Raw genomic sequence first — 20,518 nt, 5'->3', positions numbered from 1 at the left:
GGAAAGAATTATATGATGTGGGCATCGGCAATGGAAAATAATCTCAAAGGAAAGAAGCTTTGGGGTTTTGTCATGAGTACCGTTCCGGAACCTAAGCTTATGCTCACGAAGGTAGAAGAAGGTCAAGAAAAGGCTCTTGAAGGAGATGCTCGCCTCAAGGCCATTGAAAGTCATCAAAAGAAAGTGGAAGATTGGGAAAACAATCACGCAAAAATCCTTGCGTGGTTTATGAACAATGTGGAGCTTAAGGTATGTGCTAATATAGCTAAATTTCGTAGAGCCAATGAGGCTTGGTCCTTTATGAAGGGTATGTATACCCAAAAGGATCTTGCAAGAACATACTTCTTGCAAGAACATACTTCTTGCAAGAAAAGATTAGAACCACCAAGCAAGGTGATTCTAGCATTCAAGACTATTATAGTGCCCTAAACCCACTATGGGATGAATTGGCTCTCTTGGAGCCAAAATGGGTTTTTATGGAAGATATTGATTTAAGGCAAAAACAAATGGAACAAGAGCGATTGTTTCAATTTCTTTTTGGGCTACGTCCCGAATTTGAGCAAGTGAGATCTTCACTTCTCCATAGATCTATTTTTCCTCCTATTGAGGATGCTATTGCCGAAATCACTCAAGAGGAGACAAGGCTTGGCATGAGTAAGCATGTTGATGAAGTCCTTGCCGTATCCAAACCGGGTAACAATGTTAGAACCTATAAGCCTCCTCATTTTGGGAAACAAGGAAACTAAAATGGAGGAAGAAAAATGATTGTTTGTCATTATTGCAATGAGCCGGGTCACATTAGACCCGCTTGTCCAAAGCTTATTGGAACCTTCAAGCCTAAAGTGGCCTCTCTTGAAGAAACCACCACCAAAGAAGATGAAGGCAAGAACCATGACATCAAAGAAACTCTTGGACAAATATCTATGGCTCTCCAACAAATGTTAAAAGTTTCTTCCTCCACATCGGGTGCGGCTATTGCTTCAACATCATCACCCGGTACGTATTCTTAGATCCTTGACTCCGGAGCTTCTTTTCATATGACCCTTCATGAAAATGCACTTAGTGATGTTTGCACCAATTCAAAGGACTCTTGTGTCTCTACGGCCGATGGAACCTTTTTAAAAATTTCAAGTATTGGCTATTTTAAAGATTCACAAAATTTTTGTGTTCCAAAAGTAAGAGTTGTTCCCAAACTAAACTTAAACCTATTTTCGGTTTCTCAAATTACCGACCATGGATGTGAAATATCTTTCTCATCTAATGGTTGCTTTGTGCAGGATCTCCGGTCCGGGAAGCGGATTGGGCAAGGCCATAGAAAGGGAGACCTCTATCATATGGACCATCTTGATCTCCCTACAAACTTTTTTTGTTCTTATGTCCAAGAAAAAAACATGGAAACTTGGCATAAAAGACTTGGTCATCCAAGTTATTCCAAAATGTATCTCTTTCCTTTTGGAAACAAATTTTGTAAGGAAAAAGAAATTAATTGCAAAGATTGCATTTTTGGAAAAATGAAGTCTATTCCAATTCAAACTAGAACTTTTCTCTCATCAAGGCCTTTTGAATTGGTGCATTCGGATGTTTGGGGGCCTTCTTCGGTTATGTCTAAAGGGGGCTATTCATATTATGTTACGTTTATTGATGACTTTACTCGGTATGTTTGGATTTATTTTCTTAGTCATAAGTCGGAAGTATTTACTTTCTTTAAAGATTTTCATAAAAAGGTTCAAAATCAATTTCAAAGTAACATCTATTTTAAGATCCGATTTCGATGGCGAATACTTATCTCACGAATTCCAAAACTATTTAACCCAAAATGGCATTTGCCATCAAAAGTCGTGTCCTAGGACTCCTCAACAAAATGACTTAGCGGAAAGAAAACATAGGCACATTATAGAAACTGCTAGAACATTACTTGTTTCTAGGAATATTCCAAAGAAGTTTTGGGCCGAAGCCGTTCTAACCTCAACCTATCTAATCAATAGAATGCCCTCTTCTAAGTTAAAAAATGCTTCTCCCTATGAAAAACTCTTTAAATTTTCACCTGATTTCAATCGTCTTCGTATTTTTTGTTGCAAATGTTTTGTCCTATTATATAAAAGGGATAAGTTATCTCCAAAAGCAATTGAATGTGCTTTTCTAGGATATGGTGAAAATCAAAAAGGGTAGATGTTATGATTTTAAGAATGATAAACTATATGTTTCAAAAGATGTAACATTTCTAGAAGAAGAAAACGGTTTTGATAAAATAGAAGAAACAAATGAAATTGATTATATATTCTTATATGATCTTATTGATGACATACAAGAAGATTTTCTTGAAAACATAGATGATACTCGTGAGGTGTCCCCTCTTGACATAACACCCTCAAATGATAGTGATTCAAATATAAATGTTCATGATAGTGATACCAATATAAATGTTTACTCAAGAAGAAATCAAGAAAATCCTATTAGTGCCCTCGAAAAATACTCTCAAATTTCTGAATCCACTAAGGAACCACAAGTTAGGCATTCTTCTAGAATATCAATACCCCCAAATAGGTTTGTATCCTATGATTCCTTAACTCCCAACTATCGGGCATGTTTAATAACCCTACATTCTTATTTTGAACCGGCCCACTATAATCAAGCTAAATCTATACCTCATTGGGTTGAAGCAATGCAAGTTGAACTAAATGCTTTAAAAAAGGCCAATACTTGGGAAGTAGTTAATCTACCCTCACACAAAAAACCTATTGGTTGTCGCTGGGTCTTCAAAGTTAAAACTAAAAGTGATGGCTCTTTAGAACGATATAAAGCTAGATTAGTTGCTAAGGGATACTCCCAAGAATATGGCATTGATTACGAAGAAACATTCGCTCTCGTAGCTCGAATGACTAGTGTCAGGACCTTAATAGCTGTCGCATCAACCAAAAAATGGCCTATTTATCAACTTGACGTAAAAAATATTTTTTTAAATGGAAGTTTAAGTGAAGAAGTTTATATGGATCCGCCACCCGGAATAAATATTAAGCAAGGTCAAACACTTCGACTTTTGAAGGCATTATATGGTCTTAAACAAGCTCCTAAGGCTTGGTATGATCGTTTCAGTGATATCATGATAAAGTTAGGATTTCACTCTTGTTATACTGACACTGCTCTTTTTGTTAAACATGTAGGTTCTAGTATCGTAATTTTGTTGCTTTATGTTGATGATATGATTATCACTAGGAATGATCAAAATAGTATTATTAATGTTAAAAATATGTTAAAAAATAATTTTGATATGTCTGACTTAGGTTTTCTCAGATATTTTCTTGGAATTAAAGTTGCATATTCTCCTAGAGGATATATTTTGTCACTATGTTCTAAGTCTGGAATTTCTGATGATAAGAAAGTAGAGACTCCCGAGGTTATTAATGCCAAATTACGGTTGGAGAATGGGGTTCTTCTGGAAGATCACACACCTTACAGACAACTCATTGGGTCTCTTACCTATTTAACCATCACCAGACCAGATATCACTCATGCGGTTCACTTAGTTAGCCAATTTCAGCATGCTCCTACAACTGTGCATATGAGTGCTGTTCTCCGAATCATCCGCTACATTCGGAATACCTTCAATAAAGGGCTATTTCTATCCTCCTCTTCTTCTTTGAATCTTCTTGCTTATACTGATGCAGATTGGGGAGGTAATCCCAATGATCGAGTCTCAACTACTGGTTTTTGTATCTTTTTAGGAGACTCTTTGATTGCCTGGCAATGCAAGAAGCAACAGAAAGTTTCACTATCATCCACTGAAGTTGAGTATCAGGCTATGGCAACCACGACAATGGAACTTGTATGGCTTCGCAGTCTGCTTAAAGACATGGGAGTTGATATTACTGAAGCCTCAAAACTATGTTGCGACAACAAGAGTGTCATCTATATTGCGAGCAATCATACTTTTCATGAGCGTACAAAACAAATCGAAATGGATTGCCACTATGTTCGTGATGAATTCTTACGAGGAACTATTGCTCTTCCATATGTCACTTCAGAATATCAGTTGGCGGACTTCTTCACTAAAGCTCTTCCAGCTCCTCGCTTCATGTTTCTTCTTGGCAAACTTTCCGTCATTTCCCCGTAAAGTTTGAGGGGGGGGGGTGTTAAAATGTATCTAATATATATATATATATATATATATATATATATATATATATATATATATATATATATATATATATATATATATATATATATATATATATATATATATATATACTGTATATTACATCAATACTCGATAGGGGTATTTTTGTAATTTCATATAATTGTTTTAGAAAACAACTATTTTCAAGTTTCATAAAATGTAATTTTCTTTTTTTATTTTTTAGAATTCTTTTTTGTATTTTTTTAGGACTAAAAGGGGCTCCAACCATAGAGTCGTTGGAGCCCCCAACATAGAGTCGTTGGAGCCCCCAACGGTCACAAATGTGACCGTTGGGGGCTCCCAACGACTCTATGGGAGCCCCCTTTTGGGCTCTCCTTTTGAGGCCTTTGGCCATCCCTTCTCTCCTCTCCCTCTTGTATAAATAGGAGTGAACCCCTTGTATATTTTTCATTCTTGAGATCTTTCTCTCTTCTCAACAAGAGGCTTTTTATATTGTTGCCTTCTTAAAGGCTTGTGCTTGTATTGTCCCTTTGTGGACTTGTGATATTGTCTCTTTTTATTCATTGTTGTAAGTGCTTGTATGCACTCATTATATTTTCGCAATATCTCATTACAATTTGATGTTTGAGGCAGACCACCTTCACCGTCTAAATAGAATAGAAAATACGTACTCCAAAAATAGCAGTTAAAGAAGTGGAAGTGTGCTGGGTAAGTGCATGTCGGACATAAGGAATGGGAGTTTTTGCAGGTACGTCATGATCCCATTGCCCAAGGAACCAGCATGTATGAGAGCTCCCTATAATGAAACATGCTGAAGAATAAAACAAGAACCTCAAAGGGCTTACCATAACATAAACACATAGTGCACATGCACAAGTCCACCAAGGGACAATACAAGGTGTCAACATAGGCAATACCATGCATTAAGGCACAAAAGCAAGATTAAAAATAAATAACATTTTATTCATAATATACTCATAAAATGAGTTAGAGTGCATTAGAAGAGCATTAAAGAACAAGAGGGGGGTTCACCACTATTTATATCCAAGAGGTAGTCTCAAATAGAGTTGTTGGACTGTTCCAACAGCTCTATTGACTAGTCAACTTTATATTGAATAGTCCAAAAAGAACCCAACAGCTCTATTTGGTCTTTGACCAAATAGTCCCTTTAAAAACAGAAAATGACAAAAAAAATAAAATAAATAAAAATACTAATGTGCCCCTAATGGGCAGAGGCTATTATAAAGATTGCAATAACCAAAATACCCCTAATGGGTATTTACCTATTACATCATTATAAATATATATACACAACCTAACACTCTCCCTCAAACTAAAGTTTGAAAACACAAGTCCTAGAAGGTCTTAATAAAATACAAGTCTTTGAAAGTCTTCATTAAATACAAGTCTTCATTGACAATCTTAACCAAATGCCTTCATCGGCTATCTCTATCTTCATGAGATGATGCATCAAAAACATAATTTTTTTTTCAACCCATATCATCTTTAAGAACCTTTAGAGAGAACAAAAACAAAGGTTCCAACTACACAAAGGAAGATATCCTAATCAAATGATTTTTAAAGAAAAAGTTTTAACACAATAGTTAAAAAATAGTTACGTAAATAGTTTCAAAATATATTTTGACCAGGAATAACACATATTAAAGTATAAATATATATATGGTGTAATACCCATGAATTTTATCAGATAAATAAACTTGAAATTTAGGTCATTAAGCTGATACGAGGTTATTTTTATTGTTTTAATTGTTTATTCGTAATTGGATCTTGAATATCCTATTTGGATCTTTAATGTTGGATCCCTAATATCCTGTTCAGAACTCCGACATTCCATTCAGATCTTGGATATCGAATCGTGAACCTTAAATTGAATATTTAATAATAGATTTTGGTCAAATGGATCGGGTCTTTGGTTTCGGATCCTCAGTATCAAGGTCATATTGGATATTGGATCCAGGACGAATGGAGTGGATCCACAAAGTTTAAATCAGATTCTTAATAAGAAAACTTCTATACAACAACAACAACGCCTTCCTCTTAATCCCAAAACAATTGGGGTCGGCGATATGAACCAAAAAAGAAAATCATTCTGGGTCTTCCACATGAATCCTTCTCCTCCAATCATTTTTATCCAATGCCATATCCTCGGTGAGGTTCAAAGCATGCATATCCTTTCCTATCATCTTCATCCATGTCTTCCTAGGCCTACCCCAACCTCTTTTAACTAATATATTTTCCCATTTCTCCATCCTTCTAACTGGAGCATCATTAGGCTTTCGCCAAATATGTCCAAACCACCGTAAACGATTCTCTCTCACCTTATTTTCAATGGGTGCAATGCCTACCTTCTTACGTATCTCCTCGTTCTGAATCTTATCTTTTATTGTATTTCCACACATCCATCTAAGCATACGCATCTCAGCTACACTCATTTTTTGAATATGATGTCTTTTGGAAGCCCAACATTCCGTACCATATAGTAAAGCGGGCCTAATAGTCGTCCTATAAAACTTTTCCTTCAGCCGCAATGGCATTCTATGATCGCACAACACTTCAGTTACACTTTTCTATTTCATCCACCCAACCTTTATCCTATGATTTACATCTCCATCAATTTCTCCATACTTTTGAATGATAGATCCCAAACATTTGAAACAATCATCTACCGATATTTCTTGCTAACCAAGCTTCACTACACTCCCATCACTACTTCGTTGCTTACTAAACCGACATTCCATATATTCTGTCTTACTCTTACTCAACTTAAAACCTCTTGCTTCCAATGTCTGTCTCCATAATTCTAACTTAGCATTAACCCCAGCTCTAGACTCATCAATCAAAACAATATCATCAGCAAACAACATACACCACGACACATTTTCTTGAATTGATCTCGTAAGCTCATCCATCACTATAGCAAATAGGAAAGGGCTTAAAGCAGATCCTTGATATAACCCAACCGTTATAGTGCGGACATTGGTTACTACTCCTTCATACATATCTTTAATTATACTAATGTACTTGAGAGAAACACCTTTCTTCATCATTGTCCACCAGAGAACGTCCCTAGGTACTCTATCGTATGCCTTCTCCAAATCAATAAAAACCATATGCAAATCTTTGTTCCTCTCTCTACTTCTCTCAATAAGTTGTCTAAGAAGATGTATAGCTTCTTAGTTGATCTTCCAAGCATAAGAAAACTTCTATATCGAACCTATAACACCTGATGGGGATTCGTAATAGTCTATGCGATGTTCGGATCCACAATATTGCATTTGGATCCTAGACCTCGAAGATTTAAATGTAGTATGGATCCAATTAAAATTTTAATGTTGGATAGAAATGATTGGATGAGAAGGATTCATGTGAAAGACCCAGAATGATTTTCTTTTTTGGTTCATATCGCCGACCCCAATTGTTTTGAGATGAAGGCGTAGTTGTTGTTGATCTATAATAATTTGTTGGAATCCATGTTTCGGATCCAAGATTCACATATATATATATATATATTAGAAAAATGAATAATAATAATAATAGCAACATAAAAATAAGTATATAATAAATATATAAAAATTTATCAAATGAATCCACAGTTGGATCCTGTGGATCCAAACCGCAGGGAACCGCAGATCCACCACACGGTTGGATCCCGGGTCGTAGACCCGGACCCGAACCCAGGCCGCACCCCATGTAATGAAAAATAAAATAAAATAAAAGGGGTTTTAAGTAAGGGGGCATACGAAGGCCGATAAAAACTGTTAGGGTTCTAAAGGAACCCTAACACGATGTGAAGGGAGACTTGAGGGAGGTGTTTGCGCAGCCGCCGGGGTGGTGATAACGACCCTTCCGTTTCGGGGCACCCGCCTACAAAGACTCCTCCCACACCCCTCTTCCTCTCACGCTCTCTCTTTCCCTCTCTCTCCCCCCTCATTTTCTCGCTCTCCCTCTCGAAGCCCTTCACGGCGGCGGAGCAGTCGAAGTCGGCGGACCTCTCCTCTAGCAGCGGCAGCCTCCTCGTCGAAACAGGTAGGATGTTGTTTACTTTTTCTGGCTGGGTGTGGACTGAATCCGGTAGTGATTGGGATCAGTCAAGGGAAGGGGAATACCCTGATTTTTCTTACATTCCAGGCGTTCCTATGGGAATCTTGGCTACCGGAAAACCGACTCTGTGAGTTGGGGTTTCCGATAGGGATGATGACCCATTTGAGGGGGGGTCATGGTCTAACCCTATCCCGGTGAACCCAAATCGAAATGATTTGGAGTTTCACTTGCCTAACATTAATCTGGAAACCCCCAAATCGAGTTTATTGGGATTTCTTGGCTGAAGCATGGGATGACCCAGTCGTGGGGTTTCCGGTTTCTTGGATTGGATAACCCCATATTTGGGGGTTTCCTATTTTGGAGCCGATAAATCTAGATTTTTGAGGAGAATTCGATTCTTGGTTGTACAAAGTAATATAATATAGAATTACCTAGTTCTGTCTGTCACTATTTTTATTGCATACATTGTTAGACGTAAAGACGTTCATAAATTAATTGTAACCCTTTTAGTAGCAGGTTAGCAGAACATAGCATGATTTGTGAATTGTTGTTAGCCGATCTTTTGAGTCTATTCCATGTAATATTACATAGCATTGTTTATATAACCCCGGTTATGTTAAATTGAATCCTTGTATTTTAGTTACCTGTTAACATATTTGAATTATACTCATTTTCATGTGTTGTTACTAACTGAAAATAAGCTTGAATCCTTATGTTTTAGTACCTGTTAACAGACTTGATTTCTATCCATTTAGTTATTCCTGTGTTGTCATTAACTAACATTCAGTCAGAATCTATATGATCTAGTTACCTGTTTTCTATTCATTCTTGTGCCGTTATTAATCGACATTAAGTCTGAACACCTATGTGTTGATTACTTGTTATCAAACTTGATTGCTATTCAATTTTTTTTATCCGATTCCATGTATTCATTTAAAGTCTTACATATTGGTATGTCAGTGAAGCATGTATACTTTAAGAATTTATGGTAATCATTCAAATGATTAAGGTCTGAAACCTTAGGGTGTTCGGTAGACACTTGAATCGGGGTTTTCCCTGAATAGTTGATTTGGGAACTGTGATGAACTCACCGATGAATGATGCATGTTTCATTTCTGTGTATGCATGCTCTCTCATTATATTGACCAACCTGTGTATGCATGCTCTCTCGTTATATTGACCAACAGGATGAATGGGTGCTAAGTAATTACCGGACACTTGTATCTGGACGTGTTGACAAGTATTGGTTGCACACCGAATGAAAAATATATATATATATATATATAATACACAAAAAATTTTGTTTAATATATACTTATATCTAAGATGCCAGTCGTTCTTTAATGAGTGTAAATTACGGTATAATAGTACATTCAGATACACTTGTTTATGTAGATAAAATGAAATAATTATATTCTCTTGTTCTTATGAAATGACATCAGTATAAACTTTGGATTTTTCATTGTTGCATCACCACATTGATTGTCAGATATATGGGTTGTACTCACATTTATTGAAGGTATATCCTACACTAAGAGTTTCTATTCCAAAGTGTCTCTGAGGGTAGAATCATGAAATCATGTAAACTTGAAATATATATGACAAAAGATTATTGCTGCACCCAATTGCTGTTTGGGCTATATAGGGTTCTTGAAATTGCATTCTTCCAGGTTTCTCTAGTATTGTAACTGATTTACATGACATACCACGTGCTTAAACTGCTTTTTGTCAGAAAATGTATAAATTGAATTGCTTCTATGCAGCTTGTTATCTGTGTTTGAGGAATAAGGTTGTTATATTGGTTACAAATATATGATGGTGCACTTAGTGACATATGGATATGTGCTTTGCCTAATGGGCAATATGAATGAATTACCCGGTGCGGGTACTTGGGCTATTAGATTGTGTGCTATGACAATAAAAATGATGAAAACTTAATCGTAAATGTTGTGTGCCCGACCAGTTTAAAGGTAGCGGGGTCTTGGTGCTTGACGGTTTAAAGGTACCGAAGTATTCTGGATAATGATCATAATACTGATGAGAAACTTAAATTTAATTTCTTGATTGGTTTAAAGGCACCGGAGCACTTTGAGTGGGTTTATGAAATCAATATGACAAAGGATTGGGATTGTTTTATACACCTTGGTAAAATGACTAAGGTTGAGAATTCTACTACTATGATAGTAGGAGGTAGTTGGGGAAATGCTCATGTACTTTGGGTAACTTAATTAAATGAAAAGAGTAACTCAATCAGATTCAGGCTTATCCTGCAGAGGGTAGGTGATACAAAACTCCGGAGACCTGTGTTTTACTGTTTCGAGCTAAAGTGACTCGTTGGTCCCCAGTCCTCGGAGTTGGGGGACCCGGACTACCAAATGTGTCATAGGTGGTAGCTCCATGTTCTTCTGCAAAAGTTAAGGATGCATCCTGTTTTGGTTTTGGCCTTTGGGAGGTTCTCTCGATCACTGCCTGCACTTTTAGGATTTTCAGTCTCAGTTAAAATATTCGGGTTAATAAAACAACATTTAATAATATACCCCCGAACGTTCTCTTCTGTGATGGTTACCTCAGCCCGTGTGTACCCGCGAGATAAGATAAAATAATCACTATTTAGAACAGTGAGGTATCACAACGAGTGAAGTTATTAGAGAGACATTTTCATATTCTTCCAGCATGCTTTATATTTTGAGCTTATGATGAAAAGCAAATCCTGAAATGTGTAGGTATGAGATAATTGAATTCATATTGCAACTGTTACATGAAAGTTATGTATGTTACTGATATTGTTGTTGCATAATATGCCTTCCTTGCTTAATTATTGTTGCTGCATAATATACTTTACTTGATTAATTACAGTTGTTGCATAATCCGCTTACCTGCTTAGATATATGTTTGTTATTGTTGTTGCATAGTCTGCTTCGTGTGCTTTTGTATATGGTGAAAATCACACATGATACTCACATCACATACTAGATTCATGATATACCTGCATTAAAAGCTAAAGATTTCCTACTTAGACAGTTGTAGCCTAATTCCTATAATTTTACCATTTTTCAGGTAATGAATAAAGTATATGAGCGGCATCAAGGTTTTGGATTTATTGTTCCCAGGATCGCTTGGGATCTTTGTCATTTATTTGCTTATATCATTTAAAACTCTGATGTAATTTTCATTAAATGTTGAAATGAAATAAAGGATTTGGTTGTAATGTTTCGGAATGCTTAACCCTATAGTACCTCTTGTTTCCGTTGTTAAAAATAAATGAAAAAAAAATCCCTTAGAAAATATGGGTTAAATTTCGGGGTGTTACATATGGAATGAGGATGGTTAAGTTCTCCAACAAAATATAAAGGTACTATAAACTACACAATTTTAAAAAACGAGTAAGATATGCACCTTAAGCAATAATTCTAGAAACATTAGATATTCATTAAGACAGATAAGAGGAACATACTTCAAAGAGAAATTTTATGAAATCAAATTTAGATAATTATAAACCCAAAATCAACATATTTTTCAAGAAAACATAAACATTGATCAAAAGGGAACTTAATCACTAAAAAACATATAAATTATCAAGAAAAGATAAACAATCATGCATTAATAATATCCCAAAATTTTAGAAAAACACTTCAAATAAAACAAATCATCAATTTATACTAAAAACAACATGCATAGAAAGTATAACACTTCAAAAAAGAACCCTCAAGAAAAGAGGAGTTAGTTAAATTTATGCATTCAACAATGTGAACAAGAAAATCAATATAAAACATATATATATGCAATAATTTTAATGCACATAGTAATGAATTATTGCAATCTCATAAATCACAACCCATTAAAATTCACTCACACAACCTAGAATGAGTTCAAGTACAAAGGACCAAATAACAATCTTTAAAACATATATATATATATATATATCAATGAAATGTTATAAATAAACATTTTTCCATACAAGGAAAAACAAGTAGTAAAAATTTAGAAATTTCATGAAAAGATTTTAAAAATTCTACATAATATCAAGAAGTGATATTTTGCAATACTCAACAATAGTTCAACCACCATAAGCAATCATCTCACTAGACCTTTAAACATCAAAATTCAAGTGTATCAACTAGTAATTAAGAGCACAATCACAATACCACTTATGGGCTAAAGAAACGCACAAAAAATTATAAATAACTAATGGATGCACATAACTCACCATATTGAAAAACATCTCTTGTCTACATAAAATGACACTAAAAATTCAAGTGTATCAACTACTAGAGCAAGAGCACAATAACAATGCCACTTATTATTAAGAGTAATATATATATATATATATTGGGGACTATGTCAAACAGGTTGACTTAGTCCCAACGGCTAAAAAATTCTAGCGGTTGGGAGGCTCCTCCCTTTGGCTCCCTCTCCTTCTATCCACTGCTTCTTCCTCTCCTTTTTTATATAAAAGGGTGTTAGCGTGTGCCTTTGTAATGGGAGAGAGTAATGGGTAGTATTACATATTTTATGTGTGTTTTGAGAGTTATGTATTAAGGAACTTATGTATTTTTTTCTAGATCCCTGTCATTTCCTTACATGGTATTAGAGCCTTGGTATCATGGTCTTATAAAGGATTCATATTTATGAATAGTATGAACTCAAGGATTTCGCATTTCGATATGTATCTTTGGCTTTCTACCTTTATATGTATGGTAGGTGGTTTTTCTAAATGGGTTATGTTAATATTACATGTTTTCTTTTGAAATTAGAATACGTGGAGATTGTTATCTTTTGATATATGAAATATATGCTTTTGAATTATGAATATATAATGAAAAATTATATTTTTACAAATATATATGATTTTTTAAAATCTTATATGTGTTTATTTTTTGCAAAATATTAAATTTCATGTTTGAATGTTCCTTAATGTATGTGTATACATGGACCACCTTGGAATTGTTAATATATTATGATGTTTCTTTAGGTTATTTTTAATTATGAGACCAAGATATTATGCTCTCATAGAGGTCCTTTTTATCATCACATGAATGTGTTATTTCATGTACGTGTGAGTGATATGGCTCCATCATTATACAACTTATTAAGTAAGATTATTTTCAAAATTAATGACTTGTGAAATCTCATGGTATATGCCTTCTTGCATAAATTGATCAATAAAATATTATTTTATTCTTTATGTTTTGCCCCTTTAGTAGGTGTTTGTGTGTAAGCCCATTTTGTGGCTTGTGTATTCCTTTGGTGCTTTAGTGGAACTCTTTGAGTGTCCACTCTTGTTGTTTTGGTGAATATATTTTGGAGGACCTTGTTTCCTTACATGGTATATGTCTCAAGTAATTTTTACGATTATTAAGCATGGCTTGTCATCATATACTCGAATGCATATTTTTAAAATATTAAATGTGTTTCTCTTAGTGAATTATTGTGCTTATGCTTCCTCTTAAGCATTGTTAAAACTTATTTTTTCTTTTATACTTATCATTTAGTCCTTGGTGGATTTATGTGTTTTCTATCCATTGGTGATTTATTGATTCGAGAACTTGTGCACTCTTGCAACTCCTAGTGATTTCTCTCTTACGCTTTGATATTTTACTTAGAAATTTCATATTTGTTATGTATGTTATTTGTATATGTAGATCTTTATGAATTTCTACATGTTTGCTTTCAATTGTCTCACAATAGACTTATGATTTAGCTTTAATCTCTTATCATGCGCGCTCTTGTTTCTTTAATGAGACTTATTGACCTTTTGGTTGTGATGTGCTCAATGCACTTGTTTATTGTTGATAGATTTATGATTATTTCTTTATATAGAGTGCCTATATTGGGCATGACTCGTTAAAATTTGTGAAAATCGTCATAAGATATCATGTATTGCATAAAATTGCATCAATTGAAATATTATTGTGCATATGATTGCACAAGTTTTTATGCTAAGGTTTTTACCTAACTTTATTGGATTTTATTTATTTTTCAAATTGAATATTTGATATGAACTCACCTATTTGGAAAATGAATTATGTATGTATTGTCTTTTTATGACATTTGGATTATCCATCACAGAATTTTACATGATGCATAATTTCTCTTGGCCTTGTTATTTGATTAAGATGTTTGTTGAGGTGAGTTGTATGCACCTCATTTTATGTCAGTTTAGTTTATCAACTTGTGGATTGTCTTTAACTGGCAGTTGTTTATATCTCTGGATTTGTGAGTATGTTGCATCACTCATTTGTTGTGTAACCATCGTTATTATTATGGATGCTAATAAATCTGTTTATCTGTGATGGCAATCTATTATTTGAAACCATGATGTTTCGAAAGATTGTTAAAATTGATATTCTTATTAGTAACATTAGTGTATTTACATTATAAACTTTCTTACCTCGCGTGTCTTCTCTTTGTTACGCCTCTTATCTAAGTGTCATTATATGTATTGTTTATAAGAGATTTTGGATTATTAGTGTGGTGAGGTATGTGCACCCGTTGAAATTGATGTTGTTTACAGTTTTACAATCATTTTTAAGGTAAGTTATGTGCACCTTTTATGGATTGTAGCTGTTTTGTATTGTCAAAGAGCCTTGTATTGCCTGTGCATGGTCACAAAGATAATTGTTGTTGACATTTGTGATTAATCTCTTAATTTGTATTGTCAAGGAGCCCTATATTGTTTGTGCATGGTCACAAAGATGATTGTTGCTGACATTTTTAATTATGTTCTTGTTCTATTAGCTTATACACTTAAATTTTGAGGTTTGAAGATCTACTGAGGTGATTGCTTGTGATGGTCAAACTAGTGTTTTAATTTGCAAACTTCATTATGTATGAGATTTTTAATCTCTTTGTAGCTATGTCACACGGACTCGGCTAGGGAGGTGCCGCACCCGAGTCGACACGCCCCGACACGGGTGCGGACACGGGTGCGGCCTCGGACACGGCCTGGACTCGGTCAACGCCGAGTCGGACTCGGTCAACGAGTCCAGGCCGAGTCCGTCTTAATTTTGGACTCGGTCAACGTTGACCGAGTCCAAAAATGTCCATTTTTAGTACAAAAAACAAAAAAAAAGAACTTTTTATATATTTTTTAAAAATATATATATAGCATGAGTCTTAAACATTAGGCCCAGAAAAAAAAATATTCTTAAATATTATCATTTAATTCTCTCTCTCAATCTTAAAAGCTAATAAATTCTCATCCACGAGTACCAACACTTTTCATCCACCAAGTTCTCTCTCTTATAAAAGCTAATAAATTCTCATCCACGAGTAGCAACACTTTCTCATCCACCGAGATCTCTCTCTCTCTTTTTCAAATCTAGCTTTGAAAAATTAAAAGCTTTTAATGCTTTTAATTAATGTTATGAATTTTAGCAAAAGATATTTAATGATTTACCAGAACATGCTTTTAGTTAATGCTTTTAATTAATACCTTGATGATGTTTTATTCCCATGGTAGCTAAGACTCGGCTGAGTCAATGATAAACTCAGCCTAGTTTGGTTCTAACCCAGTTATACTACTATTTTAAGTTTTAACTCAGTTAGTTCAGGATCTTAGACAACTTGGAAGAGTCACGAGCCGAGTCCAAAATTTATATAGACATATGCACACACTAGATATATATATATATATATATATATATATATATATATATATAATTTTTTTTTTAAATATATATATATATATATGGCCAAGTCCCCGTGTCCAAAATTTTTAAAATTGCGCCGCACCCATGTCGCACCCGCACCCGCACCCGCACCCATGTGACATAGCTTTGTAGTTTTTCTAAACCCATTTGCTCTTGTATGAGAAATGGTTGTTCAAATATTTTCAGGAATTTTGCATTATATATGCTTAATTGCATGATTAATTGTCTTGCATAATTTGCATGAGGTTATATTTTTTTTCTCAAGCATATATTCAATAAACAAATAAATATATATATATATATATATATATGCTTGTGTTGCCAATTGTTGGCTCTTTGTATTGTTTCATAGTGGACTTATGCTTATGCACCTTTTGCTTGTATTGTGTCTTCATGCCTTTATGGTATCCATGCTTGGACTTGTATGTGCTTTTGCACTTTGTTTTTGTAATTTTGCATATTTCATTACATGCTTTTCCAAGCATTTCATTAGTGAAATCTCTTATGTGTATGCCTCCATAGTGACTATTGTTTATATTTGACACTTGGTATTATCTTTTGAAAAAATTAATGCTTCTTTAGCACTCTTGTCTTTTATGTCTTCCGCTGTGTAAAACTGTCTTGTGTTTTTGACTCTTTTATGAGTGATTTCTTTAATGATTATGTCTTTTATGTGATAAATATATGAGTATTCACTTTAAATAATGCATGTTCTCATGAATTATTAAAAAGGTTCATCGTATGATTTGTTTACGTTAAATGATGTTAAATTAACTTTATATATTGTAAGTGTGCTTGACCATCCCCTCTCCATAATATATAACTAACATAATTATCATTTGAAATCTTCTTAAGATATACTTTTGTATAGTTGGATGTTTTTGTTAGCCCTATTTATAGGTTTTCAATAATTGATGATAAATAAAGATCTCTTGTGTAAAGTGTAATGGAGCATATAATGAAGCACCTCTTGATGAAAGCAACAAATGGAAGAAATTGATGAAGACAAATGATATCTTGTGTAATGGGTTACTTATTTGTATTTGCAAACTTACAGTGAATCACTGTACATTTAAAGGGAGGTGTTAAGAGTAATGTATTCTTATATATATGTATATATATATATATATATATATATATATACACACACACATATTGGGGACTAAGTCAAATAGGTTGACTTAGTCTCAATGACTAAAAATTATAGCCGTTGGGACCTAGTCAAACCTGTTTGACTAGCTCCTTATAGCCGTTGGGAGTCTCCTCCCTTTGGCTCCCTCTCCTTCTCTACACTACTTATTCCTCTCTTTTTCTATGTAAAAGGGTGTGAGTGTGTGTCTTTGTAACGGGAGAAAGTGATGGGTAGTATTAGGTATTTTATGTGTGTTTTGAGAGTTGTGTAGTGAGGAACTTATGTAATTTTTTCTAGATCTGTGTCATTTCCTTACACTTATGGGCCAAACAAACACACAAAAAGTGTGAATAACCAATAGGTGCACATAACTCACCATAGTGAAAATCATCTCTTGTCTACATAAAATGACACTTAAAGAAGAGGCATGATAGGAGAAAACACATGAGGTAAGAGAGTTTATAATGAAAACAAACTAATGTCACAAAGAAGAATAAAGATATCAATTTTAACAATATTTTGAAACATCATGGTTTCAAAAATAAATAGTAAATAGCCATCACAGATAAACATAATTATAAGCATCCAACATAATAATAATAATAGCCAAATAAACAAATGAGTGATACAACAATTGTCAATTAGATCCGAATTATAAGTCAATAATCTAAACTGACAAAAAATGAGGTGCACAAACTCACCCCAACAAACATCTTTGGTTGAATCCGAGCCAACATGAACCAAGAGGCCAATCAGACCCAAAATAAGTGAAAATATGTCACTCATAACCCTTGGGAATCTACACTGGTAAGATAACATAAGTTGCACACATAACTCACCTCAACGGCTAACCCTGACCCAATAACAACACCAAAAATAAAACCGGGATATGCATGGTTTCTGAGTTAGAAGATAGCGTTCAGAATTTGGATATGCATGATTGGAGTCATGGTTTCTAAGTTAGAATATAGTGCTTGGATATGCATAAATGGATTGCACTTAAATCAGATTAAAACCAGGAAGCATAATGATCTTTGGATCAAGGACTTGATAGGAAGAGAAACTTGTTGGCTGCTAACTGTGTCAGGTAGGTACAGATAGGTAGATGACATACAACACACTGAGCGTGCACACACACAAACAAAAGTATGCACACACACACACACACACACACACACACACACACACACACACATATATTCTTAATGCAAAATTACAAGTTGCCGTCAAAATCGAATACTATTAATAAATACAAATGTACTCATACTAAAGGCATTTTAAAAAGCAAAAAGCAAAAAGCAAGAAAGTCCAAATTAACAGATAAAAACATAAGAAAATAAAGTTACGGTAATCAAGCCAGATTTATGTGCATCCACTAAGCATTGAGGTGCGCCGTGTCTATGTTAATGTTCTATTATGCTCACACAAGACATGCATGATAAACGAAGTACCAATATGACATAAGTCAACGCATATAAAAGCCTCTTGTTACATCTAAAAAATTCAAATGAAAAGTAAAATTACACGTGATAGCTGAATGGGTAGTTATGAATTCAAAAAACAAGACGTGTAGAAAAACACCCTCTTGGGCTCAAAGCCTCAAAGCAGGTGGGCTATGAGGAACAAGCTCATACAGTCAGCCGCAATAAAGCAATGTAAACTGGATTTTGAATCAGGGATGTAATTGCATAAGAATAGAAAAGAAAACATCTAGTCATATAGATGCGACAAATCAGACCCACACTTACGAAAACTAAAATTATCAACCAACATAATACCATAAAATACAAGTTACTCGTTTTACGTGTCTCCATTCACTACAATGAACCATCCCCAGAAAGTAATTAGCAACACCAAGAAAACCTCCTGAGTAAGCAATTGGATGAATTTAACACCAAGATTCAGAATCTCATTAGGAAGAAGGGGCATCCAGGGCCGACAGGAACAAAAAAAAACTGGCTTTAATGCTTTGTTACCTAACATCAAACGATCACTCAAGCATCTCCCATGAATTCCATAGTTGCATTACTGTAATTACAATGACAACTTCCATGTGCATGAGTCACTTTTCTTCTTTTCCCTATCTCTTCCTAGAAACAACATGATTCCCCTAAATTGAAGGCAGAATTTCCGGTTGCAACATTAACCATTCTCCACTTACTTTCATTGTCATCTCCCCCTCCCCTCCCAACCCAATCCACCAACACATAGAGATAAAACACCAAGCTTTAAACGCAAAAAAAAAAAACAGAAGAAACACGAAAAAAAATAGGCATAACGAGAAAAGTTCAAACAAACAAAACAGAACATCACACGCATAAGAAAACTTCACAAAATTCAACACATAGCGCCCTTGTCGATCCCAATTCACATAAAAAACAGGTAGTCACGGAGATCGAAACCCCTAATTACACACTTCATGAATCGTCCCTACTCTCCACGACTCACAGATATTCAAAAGCACCGGTAGAGCGATCTAGGGCTCGAGAAAGCAAAGAGAGGAGAGGAGAGGAGAGATCGAGCTACTCACGGTTCGGATGAAGGGCCCGCCGCGTCAGAGCTCGATTCCGCCATGGATGACAATCTCTAGGGCTTCAACCAAAGCCCTAAAGACCAGAACGAAGGGAGAGAAAGGAGTACAACAGGAAGCAACGAAGGGAACAGAAGAAGATCCGCAGCGGCAGGAGAGGGCATGCATTTATTAGGCGCGGAAAGAGATACCGCGGTGCCTGCCCTTACCTACCAAGCGGGAAAAGTATCTTCGTGGATCGGACCGTAATATAGCCCGAAAACGTTTTGTGGTGAGTTTACTAAGGGCTGTCGTTGGGCCGGACCCAAATCTTGCCCAAGCGCGTGTTGCTAGACTTGCCTTACATTGAACTCCGCTTAGAGATCGGCCTGCCGGGTCTGTGATCGGTTCAGATCTAGGTTGGGTTTGGATGTCTATGGTTCGAACCGAACATTATGGGTGGGGGTGAGGAGGAGGTCCCACTTTTTCTCCCTTTTGGTTCGGTAGGTTGCCTACTCCCCAAGTCTCTTTATATCTCTCTCCTATGGATTACCTCTTTCGTAAGTTTCTTCTCTCCTTGTTTTATATATCAAAATAAGTTTGCAAAAGTGCACATAAAAGTTCTTCTCTCCCTTTGTTTTATATGCTGGCAGAACATGTGCACAATGTTGGATCTTGTGGGGTCATTGAGTATAGCACATGGAACTCATATGTTGAATTTAAAGTTGGATCCAAACAGTGGATTTAAAATATGGATATAAGTATTAAATTCAATGATCCCTAGTGGGTCAAGAATCTAATGATAGTGGGTCATTAATCATTAAGATTAAGATATTGGTGGGCTTCACAATCACATTGAATTCATGGTATGTCTGAGAATTCAATGAGATGCCATGATGTAATGGCTACCCAAGAGAGGATAAGTATTTCAGCTCTTGCCTATGCAGGAATAGTGAGAGAGCTCAATAATTTCATTGACCTATGAAGATTTGAGGTAATCTTTCCCTATTTGTGTTGTAAAAAGGAAA

At 35.1% G+C, this 20,518-nt stretch overlaps 1 protein-coding gene across 1 annotated transcript in view; it reads right to left on the bottom strand.

Annotated features, from left to right (window-relative positions):
• The window catches only part of LOC149845707 (cell division cycle protein 48 homolog), a 35,472-nt gene extending 15,799 nt beyond the window's left edge, over positions 1–19,673 (bottom strand). Inside the window, exon 1 of the mRNA XM_089995928.1 lies at positions 19,512–19,673. Within this exon, the coding sequence (XP_089852054.1) occupies positions 19,512–19,555 (44 nt within the window). The 5' untranslated portion in view covers positions 19,556–19,673. The remainder of the gene's footprint in view (positions 1–19,511) is intronic.
• Positions 19,674–20,518: the final 845 nt, after the last annotated feature.

This window comes from Nuphar pumila, chromosome 2 (assembly GCF_984573655.1).
Source record: "Nuphar pumila chromosome 2, dmNupPumi1.hap1.1, whole genome shotgun sequence".
NCBI lineage: Eukaryota > Viridiplantae > Streptophyta > Magnoliopsida > Nymphaeales > Nymphaeaceae > Nuphar > Nuphar pumila.
The sequence above is the reverse complement of the archived record's forward strand: the minus strand, read 5'-3'. Positions and strand labels throughout refer to the sequence as shown.